General features: G+C 28.0%; 2 protein-coding genes across 3 annotated transcripts; both read right to left on the bottom strand.

Moving 5' to 3' along the window:
* Positions 1–609: 609 nt before the first annotated feature.
* Positions 610–27,281, bottom strand: LOC132918195 (UDP-glucosyltransferase 2-like). 2 transcript variants are annotated; one of them, XM_060979322.1, is made up of 5 exons: positions 27,076–27,281; positions 3,125–4,015; positions 2,801–3,020; positions 2,490–2,709; positions 610–1,039 (listed from the first exon to the last, which is right to left on the bottom strand). In XM_060979322.1, exons 2-5 carry the CDS (start codon positions 3,962–3,964, stop codon positions 754–756), a joined length of 1,566 nt encoding a protein of 521 aa, XP_060835305.1. In that variant the 5' UTR covers positions 3,965–4,015; positions 27,076–27,281; the 3' UTR covers positions 610–753. The 2 variants fall into 2 exon arrangements, with proteins under 2 accessions (XP_060835305.1, XP_060835306.1); XM_060979323.1 differs by lacking the exon at positions 27,076–27,281 and adding an exon at positions 5,990–6,235.
* Positions 25,827–26,423, bottom strand: LOC132926401 (zinc finger MYM-type protein 5-like). The gene is given in 3 exon segments (XM_060990753.1): positions 25,827–26,012; positions 26,014–26,180; positions 26,183–26,423. Coding segments are annotated over 3 exon segments (594 nt in total).

The following is a 27,281-nucleotide window of genomic DNA, read 5'->3' as shown; positions in this document are numbered from 1 at the left end:
ATCCAATTAAAATAATTAAAACGGAATTTACTCGTAAATTTAAACCATACAAATTCAAAACCAGATTCGCCAGAAAATGTCTTAGTTTTTAACAACAAATGTGTTAAATTTCACATTAATTGCATTGTTTGACCGATTTTTTCAGATCATTTGCCCATTTAGTTTTAGTTTTCTTCAGTAAACAATTATGAGACTTTTCTTACTTAGCCTAGCGTTTAATTTAGCGAACATTTTCTTAGGTTTATTTACGATTTTTTGGTGTACATGAAATTCATTTCATTTCATTCATGTCTTTAGTCTCAACAATTTAGTCACAATATTTTCTATTGTTATTATTTTTACGCAGTCTAAATCCATAATTCTTGACATACCAAAAATGTTAATACAATTTTCAAAAGCTTTTTATTCCAGAATATTAACGTGATTCTTCAAAGATTGATTTTCACTTTTTGTTTTAATATTTTGCTCTTTCGAAACTCGATTATCTTCTCCCATTTCATTAATTAATTAATAATAATATTTTTGTATTTTCTTCCTAAAATTGTCGAATTTATCACACAAGTTCATCGAATAATTTAGATTTTTGAAGCTGTCATAAGAGAAAGAAAGTTTACAGATCAAGGGTTTTTATTTGATTTGTTTCTTAATTCAAAAAATTACAAATCAATATATAAAAAAAATACCAATTTTGTTGTAATAAATTAATTAAGCTATTTCATTTTTTCCAATAACATGATATTCTAAAAAAATTGGCTATGCTGACTTAACTTTATGGCTGTGTTTATATTTCAATGCGTACTTGCAAATAAGTTTTAATACTTTATAAGTAATAAACAAGACCAGAGAAGTAAAAATTAATATTACAGAAATCACATCCAATAGAAAATATTGATACCACGTCAAGTTCAAGGCGTGAGATTTCAAATGTGGTGCACCTTTATGACGAATGACATACTCAGTCCAAAATACCACCGATTGTTGTGGTGTAATCGGTCGATCTTTGAATCGTTCGGAAGTGATTTTTGCATTTATGGTGTACCTAGAAAATACAAACATGATTTATTGGATAATTATCATTATTTTTGGAACCGACGGTTTTTCAAAAGGAAAATTATCCTCACAAGAAAAAGTCTTACATCTCGTAAATAATAGTAAATTCTTGATAATTATTTATATTTTGAATGGAATAATGAATGTTTTAATTATATACTGCATTTTTTTTTTTTTTGCATTTGAAGTCTACTTTTTAAGTAAAGAAACCCGATTGAATTTTGAACTCTAATATCTTATCTAGTAGAAATATGAATCTAATAAATACTACTTAGGAAGATTAAAAGTAAAAAATCCTCAGTACTTTTTTCATAGTTGGAAAAATAATTAAAATACCTATGAAAAGATAACATTTTTTACGTAAAACCAGTTTAACAAAATCGATTTTCTATTTTGTTGTAATTCAAAAACTAATAACCTTGTCGACTATGTTTTCATCAAAAATTCATATTTTTATTTTCTATATAATAAAATATAATTTTCAATATATTTTGACTCTATTTAAGCTATTTATAAATATTTAACGTTTTTGAATTTTTTCGACATTTTTTTCTATAAATATCGATAAAAAAATATTAATTTTTTTAAAAAACTTTAAAAATGTATTATAAAATTCTTCATATTTAGTTACTACTAACATTTAAAAAATATTAAATATACATAGACTGTAAGCATTTTTTTTATAAACATTTCAAGTTTAAATTTTCACAAAATTCGTAAACACATGTTCTGCATACTGCAGTATTTTTTACAGGCATATTAAGTTAAAACTTGATAAAAGTGAGATAATATTTAAAGGAAAAAAAACGATTGTGTTAATTTTGTTATAATTTTAAAAATGTATTCATGGGTACTTGAAAGTCCTTACGTATATTATTTTACTTTTGACATACAATGATATTTTAAATGCAATTTTTTTGGAAAAATTATATTCAACCTATAGTGTATTTCTAAAAGTAAAATAAACTACTTTAATAGTAATATAAAAATATCATAAAATATACATTTAATAAGATAGTCTGACAGACGTCTTCACTCAGAATCATTTTTCATATGCCATGATTTATCATTACATATTTTAATGTCATTGCTATACCTACTGTACAGTAAAGTGATGGTTACCTACTTTCGTTTTTTTTTTTTTTTTTGAAAGATAAAGACTATGCAGGTTGAATTGATCTCCGATTATAAAAACTTTATTTTAAAAAACTGTAATAAACATATATAATATTATATATTTAATATTTCGAAATATTTTTTTCTGGCATTTTTAAATTAATTCAAAAGTTAGAATTAAATTTGACCTATAAATTCTATTCCACGAGGCGTGATCGTTTTTTCTACAACGTAATTTTTTTGAAAAGTTTCATTTTATTTTCCATACCACCTAACTATTACTGGAAGCTTTTATATTATATATAGGTTTATTTGAAACTCACTTTTCATTATTGATGATTTCCGATATTGCATTTAATAACACTTCTTCGGTGACAGCCATCAGGTCCAAGGCAATTGCCATTCGGGCGTTAACTAAATTGTCTATGTTTCTCGTCTGGTCATAGAACAAAGGAAATCCGAGTACAGGGACACCACTATCTACTGCTTCATACAATCCGGATATACCACCGTGACTAATAAACAACTTGACTTTCGGGTGCACTGCAATATATTTTAACAACATCATTATTATATTTCTCTTTTAGAAACTAATGGCTTTATTTTATATATACACTATACGACTATAGCGTACATAGTATATCTCGTTGAGGAAACCATTTTTTTATCATCACGTTGTCCGGTTTGTCCTTCATTTCGCTTTCGTATTTCCACAAAACTCTCTGGGAAACATTATTAAATACTTGTTTAAATGTTTTTTCGATATGTACTGGTAACGTCGATAGCTTAACAGTCGAACCAAATGTAAAATAAATTACACCGTTTGGTGATTCATCGATGAAATCTAATATGTCCTATAGGGCAGGAAAACAGTTAGAAATAATGTATGATCGAATTAATTTCGTAAAATCGACATATAAAAAAATCGTTAATTGATTGTGATGTATCGCTTACTTACTTTTGGTATTTTACTTTTAGGTTTCAAGTGTATTCCGCCTACCTCGATGAGATTAGGTGGTACGGGCCTCGAAGCTTCGGTTATATAATGGCTGTTCAGAAAGATAACTGCCGGGTTTACTTTTGGTGACAATTGGTACCGCTTAGGATAAGTCATTTTCATAATCCAACCATCATACTTCGTCCTCAGCGTACTGTACACCAACAAGGCCACATTGACGAACCTCTGGACGAATGTTTTGGGCACAGCATGTAATGCCATAATATGCGAGACGCTAGCGGGGTTCGATAAGTGTCCGGTAAAAGAACGTTCGGCGACAGTCATCATGGGTGTCGGTATCGTATATATAATTGGCAAGTTTAACGCGTTTGCCAAGTACGACGTACAGTCTAGGGACCGAGGTTCCATGATGATCAAGTCGAACTTCCAGTCGGAGTCATCACCACCGCCATGTACGAGCTTGTCGAACTCTCGGTTTCTGTAGACCGCATCGCAGCACATGCTGTCCAAGACTGTCAACATGTAGAAGTAGGTGACCGGTCGGCTGTATATCTCCATTATCCGTTCCAGATTCAGATCTCTTTTCACTGGGAATTCTTTCGACATGTCCACTTCCGTATAGTTTTCCCGATCGCCATCTGGAAACGGCGTGAACACGGTAACACTGTGACCGGCGTCCGTCAACGATCGGAGCACTTCGCTCATGAAGTTCCAGTGACTTTTGGCTCCGACTGTTTGTACGGCCAATATTCTGGCGCCTTCCGCCAGCGGCACCCACTGACAGGCCGCGATCAACAGGACCAGTGTCAAAACCGCGGACGAATACAAACCGTTTACCATCGTGGTCACTGTCGTGTTTGCGTCAAATAATTAAAAATGTTCAGCTGATAACTATAATACATTAATTATTAATACATACATATTAGGTAGTTAAAGTCGAATTAATTTTTAAAGTGTCACTTTATTTTTTTTATTTTGAATTATGACACACTCGAATACAATATGCATAGTATAAGAAATTAACCTGTTATTTTTGAAATTATAAAATGGTATGAATATAAACTGCAAAATCGGGTTATTAATTCGATCATTCATATTCGATCATATTTAAAACTAACACTACAATTAATATCGTGTAGCGACCTCGTAAAATATCATCCAATAAGACAATAAACTATAAACGTGTTTGATTAAAATAATAGTAATAAAATTTGTGTTTACTCAAATCAAATGACTTGCTCGTTTATTCCGCACTACAACTTTTATAGACATTTTATTATCAAATAAATACCCATAAAAATGTTGGAATACACTACAAGCTTAATGCGAATTTCAGATTTACCGAGGTAGGCTCCGTCGTTTAATCACGTAATATATGTTTTTTGAGAGATTATCAACAGATTACTGTAGGAGGCAAACCGTACGGTCTCGGGACGGAAGTTGTCAACCCTAATCGTCGAAAGTATTTGGTTTTCAACAGTTGGGTTTCGGTGAACGTCGACGGCCGTTGCACACCATAGGTAATTATGTTTAAAACGCACGCTGGATCCGATAAGTGTCCGGTAAAAGTGCACTCAACGAATTTAATCATGATGGATGGGATAATAACGATTTACATTATCGGGCAAGACCGTAGCTAGAATTTTTTTTTTTTGTGGGAGAATTTAGTTTTTATATCAAAACATATTATTTTACATTATAATTAATTTATTACTTACTAACTTGTGAAACAATACCGACATAGGTACCGTAGAACAGTGTAAATAAATTATTAGTAAAAATTAGCGATAGTATAATATCAATCTTAATATAACAATGTACATATACGTTTCAAATCCTCTCGAAAAATGTTTTTGAATGACAACGAACTAAAATTATTAATCTAATTTCATCCAAATATTAACTTAAAATGTCTATAAAAAAAATGTGAACAACACAGATGAGAAACCTTTTTGAATATTGACTATAAAAATTGAATATTGCATACATTTTTAAAAACAAAATAATTTGCACATTTTCATAATTTTTACGGACTTTGTCAAAATGTTAGTGTAGTCAATGCATATTAAAAAAAATCTTGCCCATATACCTTTAATATTTTTAAATATCTATAAAACAACTTATTATAGGTGGACATATCCAAACCTAGCTTGTATAAACTATTATTTATAAATAAATATATTTTGTCAATAATCCGTGTGATTTATACATTATCTACGATTAAAAAGATAAAGTGCATATTTTAATTATTAATAATAATTTAAAAATGAAATGCACAACGAAATAATAGATATTTTAGAAGTTTTAACTACAAAAAAGTCTTTGATTAAAATAATTAATGTACTATCTTTTTTCTGCAATAAATGATTTAAAAAATGTCTATGTAAAAGTAAATACATATTTATCAAATAAATATAAATACAAAGCCGGGGGAATGTTTTGAAATTTGAAATAAATATTAAAATTGTTCAAACATATAATTAATAATTTACCTATAATTTAATAAATAATTTTTGATTTGGATTAGTAAAAAGATTGAATTATCAGAACTAAAAATTATTATATTTTGTAATCTATATAATTAAACCGTTTGAAGTGTTAGGTGCGCTAATCATATTTTACCGATATTATCAGTTCACGATTAAATATAACACAATAATTAATTTCACAGAACATTAGTAATTATTTTATGTATAAACTAATTGGATAATGTACTTATTAATTTATTATACGCTGTTTATATAGATAAGGTTTCGTGGGTTTTTAATGAATAGTATAATGTACATCCAAAAAAAAATATATCCAATATTATATTATGTATTATAGATTGTATTAAATAATTATTTACAAATTTTAGTTATTTACCTTTTATTTTACAAAAATTATCACCTGATAATCAGAAATTAATAAACGAATGAGAGTAAAACTAAACAAATTATAACGCCAACGCGCGACGGCGACGTCGAAAATAATTCTTTGAAAACAATTTAATTGGTTATGTCACGAACTAAGATATTATGGACTGGAAACGAAAGTCTAAACAGTGGCCCAGTTATGTTACGGACTTTTTTTGGTGGGGAAAATTAACAGATTGTGTGTACCTAGTGGCGATTATCATAAGCTAATCATGTGTAATGTTTTTGTATGGTGTATGGTGTACCACCAGGGTGCAGTGCAGTCGGTTAATTTCCCCCACCATAAAATGTCCGTAACAAAAACTGACCGCACTCCTGTCAACCGATGACCATGTAGGGCATGTCGTTACCATTCCATAGTATCTTAGATCGTGGTTATGTGCAAAGGAACTAATAAGCATATCAATTCCATTATAACGCGGGTTGCATGTTTTGAGTCAACTTTTGACTATTGTTTTAATTTTTACACTGCACAAATTTGCACTACAGGAGGACTACTATCATGCGTACCGATATCGTCCCGACGTGGACAACCGCCCGGTCGTTTGGCCTTCGAAATAAATATATTATTTTCATATTCTGAATATCAATATTTATATTTATATAATTTTAAAACATAATCATAATAACACTACAGGCATTTGGTTGCATTATTATGATTTTTGTTTTCACTTGTGTACATATAATATATACAAGCCGCCACTGCATTACCCTGGTAATATTATGTTAAAACCCGTCATTGTAAAATCAATACATTCATAACTTTGCTTAGAAGTCAGAATCTACAACATACTTTTTATGGTAAGTTGTCGGGACGTCGAACACGTCGGTCGCCAAGTCCAGTAATGGGTTCGACTAAAATCGCGTCCAATCGATCGTTTCTTCCGCGGTTTTCGATTATTTTGTACATCATTTACATCAAGAAATCACCAGGCCTGGTTACTTCCGTATTGTTTTCGTGGTCATCTTCCGAAAACCGCGCGATCAGCTCACATCCTATCGGATCCTTGGACAACGTACGCGAGCGTCAACAATCCATTTTAGGTTTACTAGTTTACTAGTCTATCCGTTATAGAACACGCAGATTTATCAGCAGTTTACATAATATACATTCCATTTGCATAAGTTGGGACGGTTGAGTATGTAATTAAAAACGAGCAATTAAATACACTCATCAATACAAATATAATAAAATATATAATGTAAGATGTATAAGTAAACAATTAAACTAAATAACTTGAGTGTTTATAAAACAATACAAAAAGTATTCTTATTTGATATTGAACAAAGTCAATTTGTCACGACCCAAATTATAATAATGTAAAAATTATTTTATATGCACCTCAAAAATAGAAGTATCTACGCTAACCCACGAGCGATCTATTTATTTGGTCTCTGAACTAAAATGTATTTAATATATTTATTATATTCCAATGGTAATCAATTTCAGGGTTGGAGTTATAAAAAAAATGTCGATTTCACCGGTACATTTTCTGACATGCAAAAATAAATGTGAACTCCATCAATACTAAAGTAATGTAAATTCCTGTTTGTAAAAAAAAATCATTTTTGCTCCGATTGAACACGGTATACGTTTTTCACGGCCTTATTGAGCGCAGCTACAATCAAGCAATATGAATTTAAAAAATATTAAAATACAATGCAATTGAATAACAGAAATACGTATACCGTTGTAATTATATACAATTGTTTTTAAATGACCTACACATACATAATCATTAATAAATCACACATTTTAAAGTGGCATCCTAAATAGATATTTCCTACTTTTAATAAATATCTAAATAAATCATTAGAATGTTTGTTTCTTAAATTTTAAATATTTTACATAACCCATTATGGTTACTTTATTTTTTTTACTATTCAATACAATTCATATTTTTATGATAGTTGTTTTAATTTACCAAATTGTTGTCATTGTTTCAAACACAGTTTCTAGTAAAACCGAAATAACGGCATTCTAAATCATCGGCGGAGCACCTTACTTAGCCCTAGGAATTTTCGAATTTTGAAAATCCCGTCTTGTCGGACATCACGTCTCCGTCTTTCATTTATACTTATTTCTTCTACGATTTGCGAGTTTTAACTTATTATAGTTCTCAAGTAACCGACAGATGATCGTTTTTTCACTCGAAATGCCACTAAAGGAGATTTCGAGAAAAATTTCTAATCTTCTACGCCGCCGACTTAGGTGTACTGGTCTACGGTTTTGCGGTCATGCCGAATGGTGATATATTGAACCGCCTGACTTGTAACAATTCGGATTTACGAGTGGTTAAGTTTCATTGATTTGGAAGGAGATAATTATTAGAAATTTGATGCCGATATATAATTTTGAGCTCTCAACAATAAAACCATAAGTTAATTAGTTACCCACGTCCCACATATCGTATACAATAGACGTATACCACTGTATATATTATTTTTTTTTTTAAATTTGGTTTAAAAATTGTGTTTTTATATTTAGCAATTCAATATTGAAAACTAGATTAACACGTTGACTACGTACTGACATCAATTTATTTATATTCTCTATAACGTCGTGTGTCGATGTAATAAAAAAAAAATAGACGATTTATTTTATTATCTAAATAAAAATTTATTATTTTTAACACAAAAGTATACAATAATTACCTCCCCCTAAACCAACGAAACTTAACCAACCATTCATTTAAAGTTATTCAAGACAGATGACGGTCAAATACACCGCCATTCGGCATGGTGCAAAACCATGCACGGGTACCTATAATTTGGCTGACACTCTCAAATTTAAAAAAAAAATGCAGATTTGTTAGTACTTCTTTTGCTTGAGATTTCTCCAAGTTCAATAAATTATAAGTAATATATACTATAGTACATCAGTATTTAAATGAAAAGGTTTCCTAAAGGCTATCCCCTAGTGACGAGTTTATTGTAGATCTGAGCAAACCTATATATTTTTCGAAGGTACCACCCCATACACAAATTCCGTATAGTGACTGTGAAATAGCACAGAAAACTATTTTCATATTGTTATAGGTGATAAAATATTATTAAAAGTTTTAAACCTACCAAATAAACTCTTTATTTTTTTAATCGCCGAGTCAATGTGAAAATTCCATTAAAAAACTTATCAATCGTGATATCCAGATACTTCACTGATTCTGTACCTCTGATACTTATATACATAATTAAAATTACTAGTTCCCATCAGATGTATATCTCTAGAGTCTAGATATGTGTCATTGTGTATTTTAATGTGTTCATAAATACAAGAATTTTAATTTTTAATATGGAAAAAGAAATATAGCATTCTTTATTAAAATTTATTTCCAGAGAGTTCGCATAAACCAATCTTGAATATATGACATAATTCTTATTACTTTACTCATTAAATTAAATTAATTTAAATCATGAATTAGGATCGTAGTGTCATTGGTTAAAAACTAAATCAAGAATGTCATTTATGTATACAATAAACAACAAAAGTACTAAGACTGTACCTAGAACAAATTTTGATGAAAAAATCATAACTTGGGGTGCTGGAGTGATGTACCTCATTTACTGTGAATATTATTTTTTTTAACTTTCTTAATTTAAAAATAAATGTGTGTTTCTTTTCTTAATGATATATTTTATTTTTAGAATAAAAGTACCTACTACCAATTATATTTTGTTTTAATTGTGAGTTATTTCACTATATTTAAATAAGAACAATAAATTAGTGGACTTCTTATTTATTTTGTCTTAAAATAAACATAAAAAAAATGAAAAAGTCTATACAAGTAAGTAGTTTTTTTAATAATTATTTTATAAGTTTGTTTTGTATATATAATTCATAAAAAACAGTTAATAATTAAATAAATATGAATACAAGTGGAAGTATAATTTTATTCAATTCCAGGCGTGAGCCCGTAAAAGCTTAAAATGTTTGAATAATAAATAAGATTAATGCAATGCATTCTCTAAAATATGTATCATGCGATAATAATGGAATTTAATTATAAATATCAACAAACAACGGTGGCTAATTCAAACACGTTTATTATTTAGGATAACACTTACTATTTTCACTTTGAATATTAAAAGAGTCGAATTTGTGTTCTGTTTGTTATTAGTTATAACTATAGAAATAATAACAACTATAACAAATAATAACTATTATTATTTTAATAATATACTTAAGTCCTGCGAATTTTCAATTTAAGAAATATAAATTTTATTTCGATATACATACATATATCTATATTCTATAAGCGACCCTCCCTCCCAATACACTTTATGACTTAAATCATTTGTGTAAACGAACGAAAACACGTTACCGTAACGAACGTAAGTTGTTAACAGCTAATTTCCTTGAGACTCGAGAGGTGTTTTTAGCTTCTTTTCAATCAATTTTAGCTCACAAAATTCGATAATATATAAATGGTAATCATTGGTTATAGATAACACTATTATTATAGTTATTAGAAATATGGTTCATTTTTCATTTTTCCTTTTTATTTATTATACTTACTTATTTATAACCAGTTTCATTGGAAAAGCGTTTAGGTGCTTACACATAAATAAAAATAATAACCTTAAGTACTCATTAGCTTATCTTAATTTTTTTTAATCATTAATTTTTGCTTTCAAGCAATGTACCATTTATATTATTATATAAAATTGTTATTATATATTTACTACACTTTTTATGGGAAACATCATAATTATATCAGCAACCATGCTCGACACAATATCGATAACTCTGTCATGCACTCACGCCACTCTAATTACAATTTCAAAAAATAAATATGAATAGTATGCCTATTACCTATCAGTGACATAATCAAGAAGAATCAGCTAATACAGTTGCAACCAACGGTTAGACACTAAAGGGAGATGGGCCTATCGAACATTTTGCTTCCGACACAAATTTTGTAGTTACGATACTATACTGCCTATTTTATATATTTAAATAAAATAGGTCTATCACAAAAACGTTATATTTTATAAATATTATTTTATGATTTTTTAAATTACACGTTGTAGGCGTAGCAGTATAACACACTGTAAGCACTAACAAATTACAATAAAACATAATATTTTTCACGCGTTTTTAAGACTATAATAAATATTACCATAAAATATATAATAGAATAAATTATTTTTTCCCAATCAATCATTGTATATATACTCGTCAACCACATTGATACAACAATGCAGCTATATTGTACAAATCTACGTCTTGTTCAGGCATTTACAATACACGTGGTTATTTATTACATTTGTTCCATCATGTTACGTACGTCGAAAAGTGGAACACACAAATTGAGAAAACCATCAGGAGACAGTGGTGTGTGTGTGTGTGTGCGCGCGCGCTCCTTCCGCATCAACCATCTGCCACGAGTACAGACTCGTAGGTTGTGTGCGAACGTTAAACGTCGTCTTTGCCATTGAGAAGGTTTTGTAGATTTAACAAGCGGTCGGAGAACACTACTCCGACTGGGATTAGCGTAAAATGTATATATACAATACTGCACGAGTGATCATAATATGGCAAACAGAATATAATTTAATAATATAATATACAAACTTAATAACCATAAAATAATATTTAACGTTAACTCGATTTTACATCATATCAATATTATTATTCCCTTATCGCTAATAATTATTAGAAGATAATTAATTTACGATAACTATTATACGCAATTCGTCAGTCCTGATTAGTATCTGATTTTTTTTTTAAAAAAGGTTGAGTAATCTAACCGTATAAATTAAAACTAATTGAAAAAATAAATATACATATTATCCTTAGAAAATAAATATAAACCAACCAATTGACCATGTTTGCTAAGAATCATATTTAGTATAATACGATTTATCGTTTAATTAAAATTTGGACACACACTACAGTGAACTATAACCAATGAAGAGGAACACTAGAAACATACTATGCAGCAGAGTTACCTTTAGTCTATTTTATAAAAAAAGCATATTTTAAAAACATAATTTAACAAAAGATAAAAAGATGAATAATTTCAAGCTATTTTTTTTCTAGTTCTTTAGAAAAATAGAAAAAATCCAAAAATATTTTAATTCGCATTTATAAAAAATTAAAATTTGATACCATCTCCAAAGTTAAATATAAGAGGTAATATTTTATCAAATAACTTTATGCATATTATTTCCAAAAACAATATCATAATTCATAACAAACAAAAATTCAGACATTTTATTAGTGGCTAAGAAAAATAATATGATTCATATATAATATACAACATCTTGTATCATATTAAAAAATAAAATATAATTTTTACTAAAATTAGTATCTATGTAAGCATTTGTATTTGACGTGTGTATAGCGAGGTAATTAATTTTGTTTAATCACTATTTTTTTTATTATTATTAAATATACTAGTAAAAATAAAATAAAATATTTACTATACTTGAGAAATTAATATTTTGTGTTACATTTAAATTTTTATTTATAAAATACACAATTTTTTTTATTGAAACACCGGTATAACAAAGAAATATAAACACGAAATAATTTCGAAAAAAAGAAAAATGCTTACTGATGAAATAATGAACAGTTGAGACTATTTATTTTATTTATATTTTCGTACTACAATAATTATTATTGTAAACGTCTTCGTAGAATATATAACTATACTTTTTATATTATGAGTATAAAATATTACATTTAAATACAATTTGAAATCACTACATGACTATAGTTTATAGCTTAATATTACTATATATTCCTTTTTATAGCTTTTACTTAAAATAATATACGTAGTTATATAATATATAAGTACGGCGAGTGAAGAATGCTTATATTTTATATAGGTAAGATACGCATCGAGTTTTCATGGAGTATTTAAATGTTTACTTCAACGAAGAAATTTTTACAGTTAATTTACTTTTCCATTTAACATTATTAATAACAGAAATATTTAAAATGCACACGCGGATGTTGTGAAAATGGATTACGACTCACGAATTATTAAAACTTTACTCGAAGGCAGGATCGGTTTTTCCTGAAGATAAAACAATAATAATATTAATAGTAATATTATATATATCATTGTGGTCTACGAAAGTTGCTCACGGTTACGATGATGAAAATGCATAAAATACATTGTCACATTGTCATTATATTACAAAATGCATTGTCTTGCCGATAGCGCTTCGGCCGTGTCCGTTTTTATCGGTCACCCCTCCCTCCCTCCACCCAATAAATATATTCTGGATCCGCGCCTAGAACAACTAGATGGGTAAATTGAGTCCCAAATGACCTTATCACGGTAAATTGGGTCCCGGAGGAAAAAAGGTAGTAGATAATAAGTTGAGTACAAGAAAAAAAAAGTTGTAGTAAATTGCAGAATCCCGGAATAGAATGTTGGTACGTTAATAAATTTTATAATTATGGTATAAACATTGTATAAATTAAGATATATGTAAGTTTTATAATATCGTGTTCTCAGTAAAAACTTAAATGATAAAGATTTAACAAATTCAAATTCAGCATGATATAGGTAATTCACAATCACAACTATTTGCTATACACACGGCTGCAAATTCAGACCAAATATTTGGTGGAAATGTAGTACCAGGTGAGATATAAGTGTCTAGTATATTATAATCACAAAATATCTGTTTTTGCTTGTCATCATTTGGTTGTATGACTATTAAATCTTCTACAAAACATTCGCCAACTACTTCAGGTCTTATAAATGGCAAACCAAAAAAAAAAAAAAAAAATTTAAAAAAATTGCTTTTTTTCTACGTTTAAACTGTTGTAAAAATATAAAATATTAAAGTTTTAAGTTTTTAATATTTTAGACCTAGTTGCGCCAATAGTTTATAGCCAGAACCCAACTTACCTTCTACTTTTTTATACCTGGGACTCCACTTACCGCATTCAAAATGTACACAAATTATCACGGACCCAATTCACCTAGCCCCCGATGACCAGTACAATAGGTTATACTTAGCAGAATTATTTTAGACACGTTTGTAATCCATTTCATTACGCAGCGTGTAATCCGCTTGTGTCTGGATAATGAGAACATATTTTTTTTTAATTTTACCGTACACCGTGTTTCTTACTATTAGTATTACCTAATATATAATTGTTTTTTCAATACAATAACAATAATACTCTAATGTCTTGGACGCGCGTCAACGGTTTACATACGCCCTTATTCCCCATCCACGATTTATTATCATTACGTGAGTATTTCTCTCAACGGTAAAATAATTAAACTTTTGATGATTTAGCTGCATACACTTTTAACCGTCAGATGTTAGTCATTTTCAAAGATCCATGTCACATATGGAACTGTCGAAATTTAGTCATTTAATTATTACAAAAATATTGAATATAAGATACTTACGGAAAACATATAGTATCACATTTATATTAGGTACCTACAAGATGAATGATAATAAATTATTATCACAATGCTGAGAATAATTAAATTCGTTTAGTCATTAATAAACTAATTATAAACGTCTATTGCGAATATGGTTAAAAAAAATCTCCACAAAATATTTATTATGTGACATATCGTATTCATATAGAACGGTAAATGATAATCCAAAAATTACGATACAGCCACACATAACGCCTATAAACGCATAACATTAATTATTTATTAATTCTTATCAAAATAATAACTATTCTGAAATAAATAGAATTTTTGATGATTTCGTTTAACTTTTAGTCATTTATTTTAATTATATAAAAATTATGTAACCTATGTAAAGTTGATAAACTCAATTTTATCCTATAAATAATTAAAAGAGATGATGTATTCAAATTGAAACAATAATGTGTATTTTTAAGTTATTTAACTTAGTAAATTAAGCAAAATACATGATATTAGTTTTGGGAAATACGGAGGCTTCAATTATTTAAAAATTATATTACTTAACTAATATTTATTCATCACATTTTATACTTTCAAAAAATTACCTACGTATAATAATATAAATACAAGATAAAATATTACTTCGATTTTATAGTTTTGTAAAAATGTAAAACCATTTTTTAAGCCATTTAAGAATTACTAATTATATAGTCCTTAATATATACATTTTACAAACTCAAAAGAAACTATTCCTTTCATATTTTTATTTCGTAACATCAACATTTCAAAAAGATGTTTAAATATTTTTAATATGACAACATAATCAATGTCTATAAACGGAATTTTGGAAGTATTATGTATAATTATAATAAGTGGCAATAATATATTTTTTTATTTTATTATTACAATATCATACCATATACGCTCTGTGTTACCCGGCTCACTTGTGACCCGTACGGGAGAAAATCGATTATCCGTTAATTGAGATGGATACGTCTCGTAACCATTTTGTTGATTTATGTGTGACAGCAAATCAAATGAGTACAATCAAGTTTCGTCCGTACGAATTATTCTCGAATTAAGTCGTATACGTCATGATAATTATTGTTACTATTATATAGTAAGGCAAAATAGTAAGTGAAATGCGATGGTGGTATCACGTGTAAAAGTGTAACATATTATATGATAACCGAATAAGCCCGAGCGTTACACCCGCTGCGGATGATAAAAGATCGAATTTCCAGACCACCCGCTCTTGCACACTTTATAATGCTATAATAATATATTAGGTAATATTTTAAAAAACGACGTAGGGTGTTTAAATTTATTATAGTCGTTTACCTATAGCAACGCGTTTGAAATCGCAAATTATTCGTAATCATAATATTTTTATTACCCATAGTAAGAAGCGAGATGCAATTATCTTTTAATTTGATGTTTAATACTTAAGCAGTTTCTTGTGAATATATATTTTTTTTAATATATTTTAAATTCCAAATTCTATAGAAATGAATCCAACGTTAGATTTTTTAATTTTCATGTTTCGACACGTCAAATATTTTGTTTATTAATATTTATTTCTCATTAGCATCGAACGGGTTTCTTAAACGCGAAAATTATTGAACGTATACAATTACGAGATCCTTTAAAAGGGTTTTTAATAAAATTAAAAATTTAATAAAAACAATTATGGTTATATTTTCTTAAGGAGAAAGAACGTTGAATATATTTACTACGTCCCACACACCAATTCTAAGAAATATTCTACTACATAGTAGTACAGAACAACAAACATATTACGTCATATTGAAATAGTACATTTCATCATAGGTAATTTAGATTCCCAGTTGTAATATTAGGAGATATTGGATTTTATAACAATATAGGTTTTTTTTTTTTTTTGCTATAGAATATCAGTAAACATTTTTTCCGGTAAAATGTTAGAGCTTTAAAAGTTTCATTCGTTCATAAGTACAATCTTTTTATTAATTGAAAATCAAAATACAGATGTTTACTTACTTTTTACATCAAGTCATTTTCATACATTTTTTCTTGTTTCGGAAAAAATACAAAAAAAAAATTATACCTACAACAACAAAAGTAAGTGGAAAAACTGTTAAAATAAATATAATACCCAACTACTGTTGGACATATAATTTTACATAGTATTATTATTAATGATTATACAATGTGTTAGGATCAAAAATTAAAGCATTAAATAATATTGATAATATTTTAATTAAAATTAATATTTAATTTAAAACGCCATGGCTCGTCGAATACCAAAAATTTGAATCCTACAACAGTACATGTACCTGAATTACCTATCTAAAACGCCATGTTAGAATAATAGTAGAAATTGTATTTTTAATTAAATTACGTTATTCATGGTAATATCACAACTATTATAACAGTGGTAAAAATTATTTTTAGATGCGATTTTTTCAAACTAAATTTGATACATAATATACGTATCAAATATATTAATTATGTGATAAATTAATAATGGCAATTTCTGTTTAAATGTAATTAACAGTAATTGATTTGCAATAATTAACTAAAATAAAGTAAACGTTCAAATTTAATGATTATAAAATTAAATATAATAATATTATATATTCAAGTACCTATACCTATGATATATTGTATTTGTATGTATGATAAATTTATAATTTATAAATGTGTATGACGTTCGCAAAAAATGCGCTTTTATGAATTATGTTTTGAATAATAAAACGACGATAAAAGAGGTGCCGACCTAGTGTTAGGGGAACGGGTAAACTACTTAAAACCAGCAGTGTCAGAGGTGATGGATAGGGTTAGCGTGATAAAAATATTATTATTTATGACACCCTGAAAAATCAACCTATGACATCAGCGGTGGCATAAACGACAGCTGTGTAATCCACGTCGTATTCGTTGGGATTTAGAGGTTAAAAATATCTCGCCACTCTTTGGTCATACACGAGCAAAACTCGTCGGACAGATTAATCCTTATAATGATGGTACATATAAGCAAACAGACAACACCTAGAGTGCAGGAAGTTTATTGTACGATTTATATTTTTTATTGCGATTTTGCGTAATTTCGAATTGCAGTTATCGAAAAGCAGCATTATTTTTTTCATAAATTTCACGGTTAAGTTATATTTCCTATACAATGTAGAGTCTATATAATGGTCTTGAGTAATAAATTTATGGCATAGGACGTGAGTCAATAATTCATGACTCAAGTACATATTATAATATTAAGCATTCATGTTCGATTAAGCGTATTCATAAAAATAAATTCTCCAATAAAACTATAGGTACATACCAGATATTATTATTATAGTGTATGAGTATAATTAATTTTCAACTAAGATATTAAATAAAACGTCATTATAAAGTTCAGTTGTTTAGAAAATGTGATAATATTTCGTGAAAACGTTTTAATTTTATATTACGGTTTAATTGGCGTAATTTTACCAATAATGTATTCAACAATCGAGATATTATTAAAGTTTTCATCAATAAATAATAATATTTATTGCCTTAACACTGCATTAAAAATTTTATAAAATAAAAAATTGATCACGAAATTAAAATTTGTCAACAATTCCGTGTCCGTTATTGGCGATTGCTCAGAGTGCATTTTATATACATGCGATGCCCTGAAAAAATCTTAATTGAATTTTCACAAATAAGTAATATAAATGATAAAACCAAGTTTAAAAATATGTACAATGAAATTATATATTCATAATATACTAATGATGCTTTAAAATTTCATTATAATAATAAAAAAAAAACATTGTTGTTATTAATTATTATTGCATTTTTAAATATTAGTAACAGAAATTAATGATATGATATATTTATAAAAATATACTAATGAATTAGTCTTTAACGAAATCGTTTATACATTTTTATTATACGACCAAGACAAAATCTCCAAGAATATAAAAGCCTGTTAACAACTTTCATTAATGATATAGTTATTATCGCATAATAGCAGATATGTTATTGGCAGTAACCTAACCTATACATTCCACCATTTATTACAATACATTTAAGATATTTTAGACGGTGCTTAAAACCATTCAAAATTGATTTTGTAATATTTTATTAATTAATTGAGCCGAATGCACATGCTATATAACATAAAACCAATAATACTGATTACTTATCACTACTAGTAGGTACTTAAATGTTATTAAAAATATTAACATTTTATTCATCAAAATGTCATAAAAACATTTTAATATATTGTCTATGTTATGTAATATGTACATTGAACATAATTTAATGAATTTATATGAGGAGTCACTTTTCTTACAAATTGGTAACAGCTATTTGAAATAAAACCCGTTAAAAGCATTAGATCTGTGCGTAATCGATCTATTGTAATGTGTAGATTTTAGTAGATTAATCTAGAACACCTAAATTTAGGTGTAATATTGGCAGACATTGAAAGAATGAGTATGTTGTGATGATGTTGAATTTCAAAATCGGGAGTTGAATATAGGGAGGGGCGTTATTGATTTACGGTATTAGCATATAAGTCTTCAATGAAGACTCTTCATGCATCTAGGCACGAGTGACAAGCAAATACAATATTTATTTGAATATTTTAGAAAAGTACCTATATAATTTTTAAATTTTAACTCCTATTAAAAATGGGTAGGTACAGAACTAGTATAACGAAAAGAAAGAATTGAACCGAAATATGTAATCATCGATGCGATGGATGTTGGACTTTATTTGGGCCTCAGCGGAAAATGGCAAAATTGCTCCTGTCCTAACCACGCAAAGATGCAACGTATTTTCAAACTATTACTAATTAGTCAAATAACTGTTTTCAAGTTTTCTCTTCCCATTATATGATTCCGTTGCATAACGACATTCAAACTTTTGTACAACTAAATATTGTAGTTATACCACCGTCAAAGTTCACTTATTATTCGAATGATCGGACACTGATTACATGATCAAATACTAAACTACTGTTATTAATAGGAATGTATATTTGGCATGGCACAGTTGCTTACACGAATATGCTGCTTTAAGCAACGAGTCGAAATAATATTATTAATTAGTTAATAATCTAATAAGCTCGTATTATAACATATAAGCGCGCCACATAAAATAAGTCATTATAAGATATAATAGTACACGCCTACTCGCTCTGAGCCAAATGTGCACACAATACAATTAAGGAAATAATATACCATGCAAGATCACAGGTATATCCAATAATATACACGCAAGCATACATAGTACATACAACAATAGTTTAAGGTATAATTGTAGTATAAGTGCTTAGGATAAATCGTTATATCGTGTATTAAGTACTGAAATAAATTATTATTGTTATTATTTTATTACGGTAATAACGATGCGCGGTACCAGTAAAATTGAATATACATAAAATTTAATTTACTACAACTTATAAAATAACATATTATTATGTATAATACAGTTTTATAAACATATTTTACACTCACTACATAAATGTTAGTCCTATACTCCTATATATAGTACCTAATATACAGGAAACATATTCTTGCATTGCAAATGTATAATGTATATAATAAAATATAGGCCATAGATAATATAACAAATCCAAATATTTGAAAATATTTTCAATAAACTTAAAAATTCCAAAAATCAGAATTTGAATAAATGTTTAATTAAAATAATGGAGATGACATACAGGGTGACTCAACACGTTTTCCGTTTTTTCGTTAAAAACTAACGAGGAAATGGGAAATCACCACTGTGACCACCCTATACAGGCGTATTTTAAAGTGCACAGGTGAAACGATAAAAGAGGATTTATTCTTCGTGCCATGCAGATGCATGTGTATACCTTCTCTAAGACGACCAGACGCGAATAAATAATGATATATATATTATATACAGTATACACACACTCTAAAAGAAATAATCCAAATGACTGATCTCACTCATTGTTGAAGATACAAAGTATATAAATATATATATATAATAAATTATCGTGTGCATGTGTGCGTGTAATTTTATTGCCAACGAAAAAATGCGAACGAGGTTCATGTTCACAGAAAGGAAACAAAAAATGAAATAAAATGGATCGCGTAATTTAGTAACACGTTTCGAGAACACTTAAGTAGAGACCGTCATACACTGCACGCAGTAAGTAATATATATGGAGGTTTTTTTGTCAAGCAATACAGGGCAGCAGGGACTGTGCCTGTGTTATATATAATAATAATAAATACAGCAACATGATGATCCACTAAACGTAAAACGGATGTGCACGTAGAGACGTAAAGAAAAGTTTTTATCACTTTGCTCGTAAACTCTAAACTGCAATAAAAAAAAAAAATCATACCATACTATACACGTACACCTACATCTTCAATCTACATATATTATTATATTTTTCAACGTTCTAATATATGCAGTATTTTATACACCTAAATAATGTTCAAAAATGTTATACCATACCCATATGGTATATTATAGGTACAGTCGTACAAAGCTAGGTAAATATTATATTATTAAATTATTATGGACAAAAATTGTAATTTGTAAAATCGCTTGCTTTTCATTGAGAGCCTATAATGTATAATAGTTAGTATTATTATGTTGTTATATATGCGGCCAGTTATAGTTTTCTACCAATTTCAAGGAAAACAATTTTTTCTGATTTTGTAAGACGCATCTGCTTGCGTATGTATTAAATTTTGCAAATTGTAAGTGTTTTGAATTTAAATTCCATTGTTACAAATTATAATTATTATTATATTACCACTAAAATGAAATTTCAACTTCTTAGATATCAATTTAAGAACGATTTAAATTAGTTAATTTTGGCCAAACATATGATAAAAATATATAAGTAGATATATTAACAATATTATAATATTTTTCAAACTATGTATTAGTTTAAACTAAATTTAATTAAAATATATCTTTCTTCCAACCGTAAAACTAAAATTAATTATTAACTTACAGTTTTAGTAAACTTATTTACATATATACTACATTTATGTTAATTTAATTAACTTATTGGTTAATTATATCAGTGGATTTTACATTAGCTTATTACTAGAGAAGGAAGTGAGTGTAAACTCTACTAAATTGGCTAAGTAAACTGTACCGGGTCGACTTCAATTCTAACCGAAAATAATATGTAAACTATCACGGGTCAAATTAGTTTTTACGACTATTTCTCGGATTTTACAGTCACACCAATATAAAATATTTTTTATGTATCAATAAATAATAAACATTAAACAATCCATGAACAACCCGAAAACCGTTTACATTATAAACGTGTATATATCCACACAATAACGTTACACGCCAATATTAATACTTTAATCATAATCTTAATTTATACTAAAACTAAAAATTATTTAAAAAGTAAATATAGATATTTAATGGATTTATATGTATTTATTTATTTAAACATTAAAAAAGTCATTGATAATATATAGTGATTAAAATCCTGCATACAGAGCTCCAGATAAGCCCGTTGTGAACGCGAGACAAATTACATATGCCTTTTACTCTTCGGGTAGAACTGAGGACGATCTGGAAGAATTCACACAGCACGATCTTTTTTAAGCTCAAGAATAATAGTGAGCCTTACTACGAAATTCAAAGAGTTTATTACTGCAGAGTTTACATTTATTTAAACATGTCAAAAAATTGGGTAGTGTTAGAATCTACATGTTTTCTAATCAAACTTAAAAATTTAAAGTTTGAAAACCTGCGGAATTCGCACGCATGGACTCACATACCAATCGTAAATAACTGCATAACACACTCGACGTCTATATTTTTATTTAAACTTTTTTTTTTTTAATTAGTTTCCGCAATTAAATCTAACAACAAATGTAAATGCTGATAATAATATAATATACTATATGTGCTAGAATCAAACATAACATCAAGTATAAGTATCTAATGCAGTTATAATAATAATGATGTATTAATTTAAAACAATATAAACAGAATGTAAATGATTAGGGGATAGATATGATTAAGTTTAACTTATTTAAAACAGCCGATAGTAACTTAATTTAAGGGTATAAAATGTTTGAGATTTCACTGACGAGTTTGATCAACTGATCAGATAAATCAACTAATAGTTGTTTGACTAAGAAATCGGCGTAGGATGCGATTACAATTGGAACTGCAGGAGCTCCCAGACTGAGCAACATTAGCTGGTCTTAAAATAGAAGGTTTCCAAATGTCATGTTTTTTGAAGCAGACTACGTACTTTTTGTAAACAGAGCATCCTTTGTAAGAAGATAAATACATGAGCTCCTGCGAGCTACGTAGAGTTCGCATTTAGTCATGACTCATGACAGCTATATTTAAAATTCGATTTAATCATAGTACTATGACCAGATCTAAAATTGAGGCGACTTACATCGTAGGGCCTAACACGAACGGCCTCATCACACACATCTTTGGTACACGCAGTATAATATAATAATATATAGTATGAAATTTATTATATGCTGTAACTTGTATATTATGGTTGCGGCGACGTCGCTTTCTCATACAAAGTAGAAACAAGAGCGTACATCAACGTCGAGCATAACGCAAACATAACCACTCTACACAATTTAGAGTTGGTCGTTAGTATACGTAAGTGATGTACCTACAACGAAAACATTAAAACTCAGTTTGAAAATTCGATTTACGAAAAGCGCGCGAATAATTTCCATCTCAGATGTTATAAATATAATCATTGTTTTCCACTAACGTCGAAATATTGTTTTAAAAAAATAGAAGAATTATTTAGGTTTATAAAAATAATAAAAATATAATTTAAAAAAAATGATAACAAATATTTTCAATACAAACCCAATCGAAATAAAATTACTTGTAGAAAAAAAAATAGAATAATATAAAATAAAGACATTTTTATTTTATTGTGAATCTTAGTGCTGTGTTGTTTTGTGTAGTTGTGTAAATATCGTTTGTTTTTCACAGACCTAAAAATATCCTAAGATTACTTATTGTTGAGAAGTATAATACTATATTAATGTCTATTGAAAGTATACTGCAATGTTTAACAGGTGGCTGATAATTATAACATGCCAATGACAGTGGCGTGTCATACATGTGTGCGATGTGTGCAAATGCCACGGGCCCTCGGCTTGGGGGGCCCATTATTGCTCAACGTTCCACAAAAAAATAAAAATTAAATAAATACAGTTAGGTATGTACGAAAAAGTAAAAAAATTGTTTTCAATTTAAAATGGTTCTCATTAGTACAAGTATCAGTATATCATTGTTATAAAATATAAATTTATGTATATCTATATTATTTACAATAAAAATATGTAGGAGGGGGGCCTTTTTTTAGTTTTGCACACAGGCCCATTTTCGGGATAAACCGCCACTGGATTTTAAACCTAAGATACCTAAATAACAAAATAATGCTGAAAAACCCAAAACTATATAAATATCAAACAATCCAATTTTTTTTTCATGTTACATCGATCATCATCAGAGTAACAGTTTCAATCATTGCAACCTAATTGTATAGACGTATAGTTATAATTTTAATTTTAGTCACAATTCATTATTAAACAGATTTATTTTTATATATAACTAGACTAACTAGAGAGTTTGCCACATTCACCAACTCTCACAGATTTAATATTATAAAAAAACGTATTTAAATTATTTTTTGGTTGAGATGACAATTATAATATATATATTATATATAAATAAAACAAAATGTTTTTCTAAAGAGATTCGTAACAAAAAGCAGTTATATAAAATACGTATATGGATATATGGTGCGATTTCCGTTACAGTTGGATAAATTATGAAATGTTGTAATACCAACAGGATGATAGACAACTCACTGTACTGTATATGAATATCGGTAATAAAATAGATAACATATACAGATACATAACTAGTACCGACATTTTATCAATTTAATAAAAAAAAATAATTTATCAGTATTTTTATGTATGCATCAATTTAATACCTATTATAATGACGTGATAGACACGTTATCGATTACGTGAATATAGAACACAGATTACCTTAAAACATTTTTATCATCAACAATTTTCAATTATAATTTATTTATTATTATTTTAAAAGTTTAAAAATTTTATTTGGACTTTTCGGTTTGGAAGTATGGGTTCTAGGATAGTGTATTTTAACAGAAATATAAAATATGCTATTGAACAATTCTTTTAAAAATAGGTTTAAGTATATAACCGTATCGGTGCGTGAACTGTGAAAATTAACTTGACTAAACTTACTGTCTACTAAGTGTATTCAGTATTGACCTCAGCTAATGCGCCAACTCACGATCGAATATTCTTATATTCTCTTTTTTTGTTTTTGTTTTTTTGGTAAATATCGTGATAATATTTAATTTATATTTAATAATTAATATATAGATTTGGCTTAGTAATTTTACTGAATTGACAGCCGCTAATTGGGTAACTATAACTTAACTCGCCATCTGCGGTCTGTGATAATAGACAACTAGCAGAAGTGTGGGCTTTTAAGTAAAAAGTGAAATGCGTCACAACTGTTGTGACTCTAATTACAGTGAACCAAATTATCCATATTTTCAGTTTTTTCCAGCAGAAAGAAAAGGTTTAAGTTGTTTGAGTGATTAAAGCTGATCATTTGTATGATTTTGATTAGTATAATTTGATCTCATATTTCAGTTAACGTAATTAATGTATTTTATATATATATATAAATAGTTTAACTTAGTACTTTTATACAATATAAAGTTTTGGAAACTAATTAAAAATTATAATAATATCCAATGTGTATATTAGCTACCATAAGAAGGAAACAAAATAAAATAATTAATTAATAAGTTTAAGATTATTTACATAAAGCGATGTATACATTTCCAATCTTTTTCTGTTTTTTTTTTCTACTTCAATAATTTTTTTTTAAAACGCTTGAAATTTAATAATAATTAACACACTATAAAACAGGGAAAGGTTAGGTTAGGTTATTCTGTGTATACATTACTTATTAAATATAGGTATTAGGTAACTACAATAATAAATAACACTTGTATTTTTAGGCGTTTCAAAAGTATTATTTTGCAGCACCAGAAATATTCAAGTTTTTAAGTTTTTTTAAATTCATCTGTACTACTATGATAGGTTAGGTAAGCAAAAATGGGTAATTACTAATTAAGAATATGTCATGATAGTCATGAGTTCCGAGTGACTTACACTTACATCAGGAGTACAGTCTAGTATAATACTATAATACTTGGCTTCGCTAACCATAGTAACTATGCGATACTTAATAGACTGAGATAATAAATCAATCATCTCAGTTTGAATATCTTTTCCTAAATATTAGTTTATATTTTTTTTACTATTAATTATTCTTCTTACGTGTTCGGCCATCACAGAATCATACTTAGCCATAAGTTCAATTAATTTAAAAAAATGTCCATTGTTCTGTTTGTACGTGTTTGTATAACTGATCAGATGATCGATGAAAAGCTAAATTTTGATGACCAAGAAATTGTACTACCGACATGATTCGTTGTAATACTTCATTCCAATGCATACACTCAGATTGTAAAATACGTCGGTTTACGTTATCAATTGTTTTTGTTTTTTTTTAACTTCAATGATAATTCTAGCCATATACTATAAACGGTCAAATGATTTTTTGATATTTCATGTCCTTTTAACATTTGTATGCAATGCCTCCAGTCATTATACCCTTCTAAAGCCAACTTAGAATTTGAATTATCAAATAGTTTACAGCAAAAACAAAATATTACGTATTGGAAATAGAGTATACAAGTGTCCTTGTGACATTTTCTCTATTACTCATACTTCGTTTATAATGAAATTGTGTGAATTTTCGTCCTTGATCATCTGAAGGAAATACAAAATTTGCATTTAACGGAGCAGGAGGACCCTTTTCAACCAACAATGTTTTAAAGTCGTTATTAATAATTAAGGGCCATTCAGCAGGGTTTGTACTGATATTAATTAAAGAATTAAGAGGACGTCGCACCCGCATGTCTTGTCTCCGTCTTACACACTACGGCATACTACTGAATTTTTGTTTACCAGTTTCAATAGTGTGCTTTTAGTTTTGATATTAGAGTGAATTGACCTATTATCAAACTTTTAGGTAAGAACATTATCTGTGTTCTCTCGTTGGTTTTTACGATATTTTAATTTTTAAATGAATTATGAGCATTTTCAAGTATTTATATTTTTCATACTCGTAACTCACTTAAATTCCATCGGCCTGTTTATACCATTACATAAATTAGTTAACTAATATATTTTACAATACCTGATTTCAGTGTATGACATTCTATAATATATAATTACCTAAACGTAGGATTTAGAACGATTGATCCAGGCAAAAAAATACTGTATGCGAACAAGTGGACAATAGTCTTATGCAGGGAAAATAATTATTTATCTTAGGTGAATTGTTTGTTTCTGTAACATTCTCAATCGCCCAGAACAATAAAATTATATTACCTATGTAATATTTATAAAGGAAAATATTAATTGATATAAAATATGTACTCTAATCGGTGTAGAATAAACCACTAAATAATACAGATCGTGTTATATTTCAAAACAGTATATATAATATACCTAGTTGTTATGATATTTATTATCTATAACCAAACATAATACATAACTTATCTTACCTTATTTAAAAATGTGTCTCAACTGCTATAATACACCGTGTGGTTAGTGACACTATAAATGATGACGTGTAGTCGTGTAAGTTTTTGAAAATCGACTCGTTTAAGTAAGTCACATTTTAAAACTATTAAATTTCTGAAATTTTAATATTATTTGGTATAGTGGAAAACGTGATAGTTTCGTATACCTACAGATGCCTGTGGTTCCG

The sequence above is a fragment of the Rhopalosiphum padi genome, chromosome 1, assembly GCF_020882245.1.
Source record: "Rhopalosiphum padi isolate XX-2018 chromosome 1, ASM2088224v1, whole genome shotgun sequence".
Lineage (NCBI taxonomy): Eukaryota > Metazoa > Arthropoda > Insecta > Hemiptera > Aphididae > Rhopalosiphum > Rhopalosiphum padi.
The sequence above is the reverse complement of the archived record's forward strand: the minus strand, read 5'-3'. Positions and strand labels throughout refer to the sequence as shown.

Coding starts and splice junctions, on each gene's coding strand:
- LOC132918195 (XM_060979322.1), bottom strand. CDS start 3,964: ATGGTAAACGGTTTGTATTCGTCCGCGGTTTTGACACTGGTCCTGTTG. Junction 2,710..2,800: donor TCCTCAACGAGATATACTAT/GTACGCTATAGT, acceptor AATATATTGCAG/TGCACCCGAAAGTCAAGTTG. Junction 1,040..2,489: donor GAAATCATCAATAATGAAAA/GTGAGTTTCAAA, acceptor TGTATTTTCTAG/GTACACCATAAATGCAAAAA.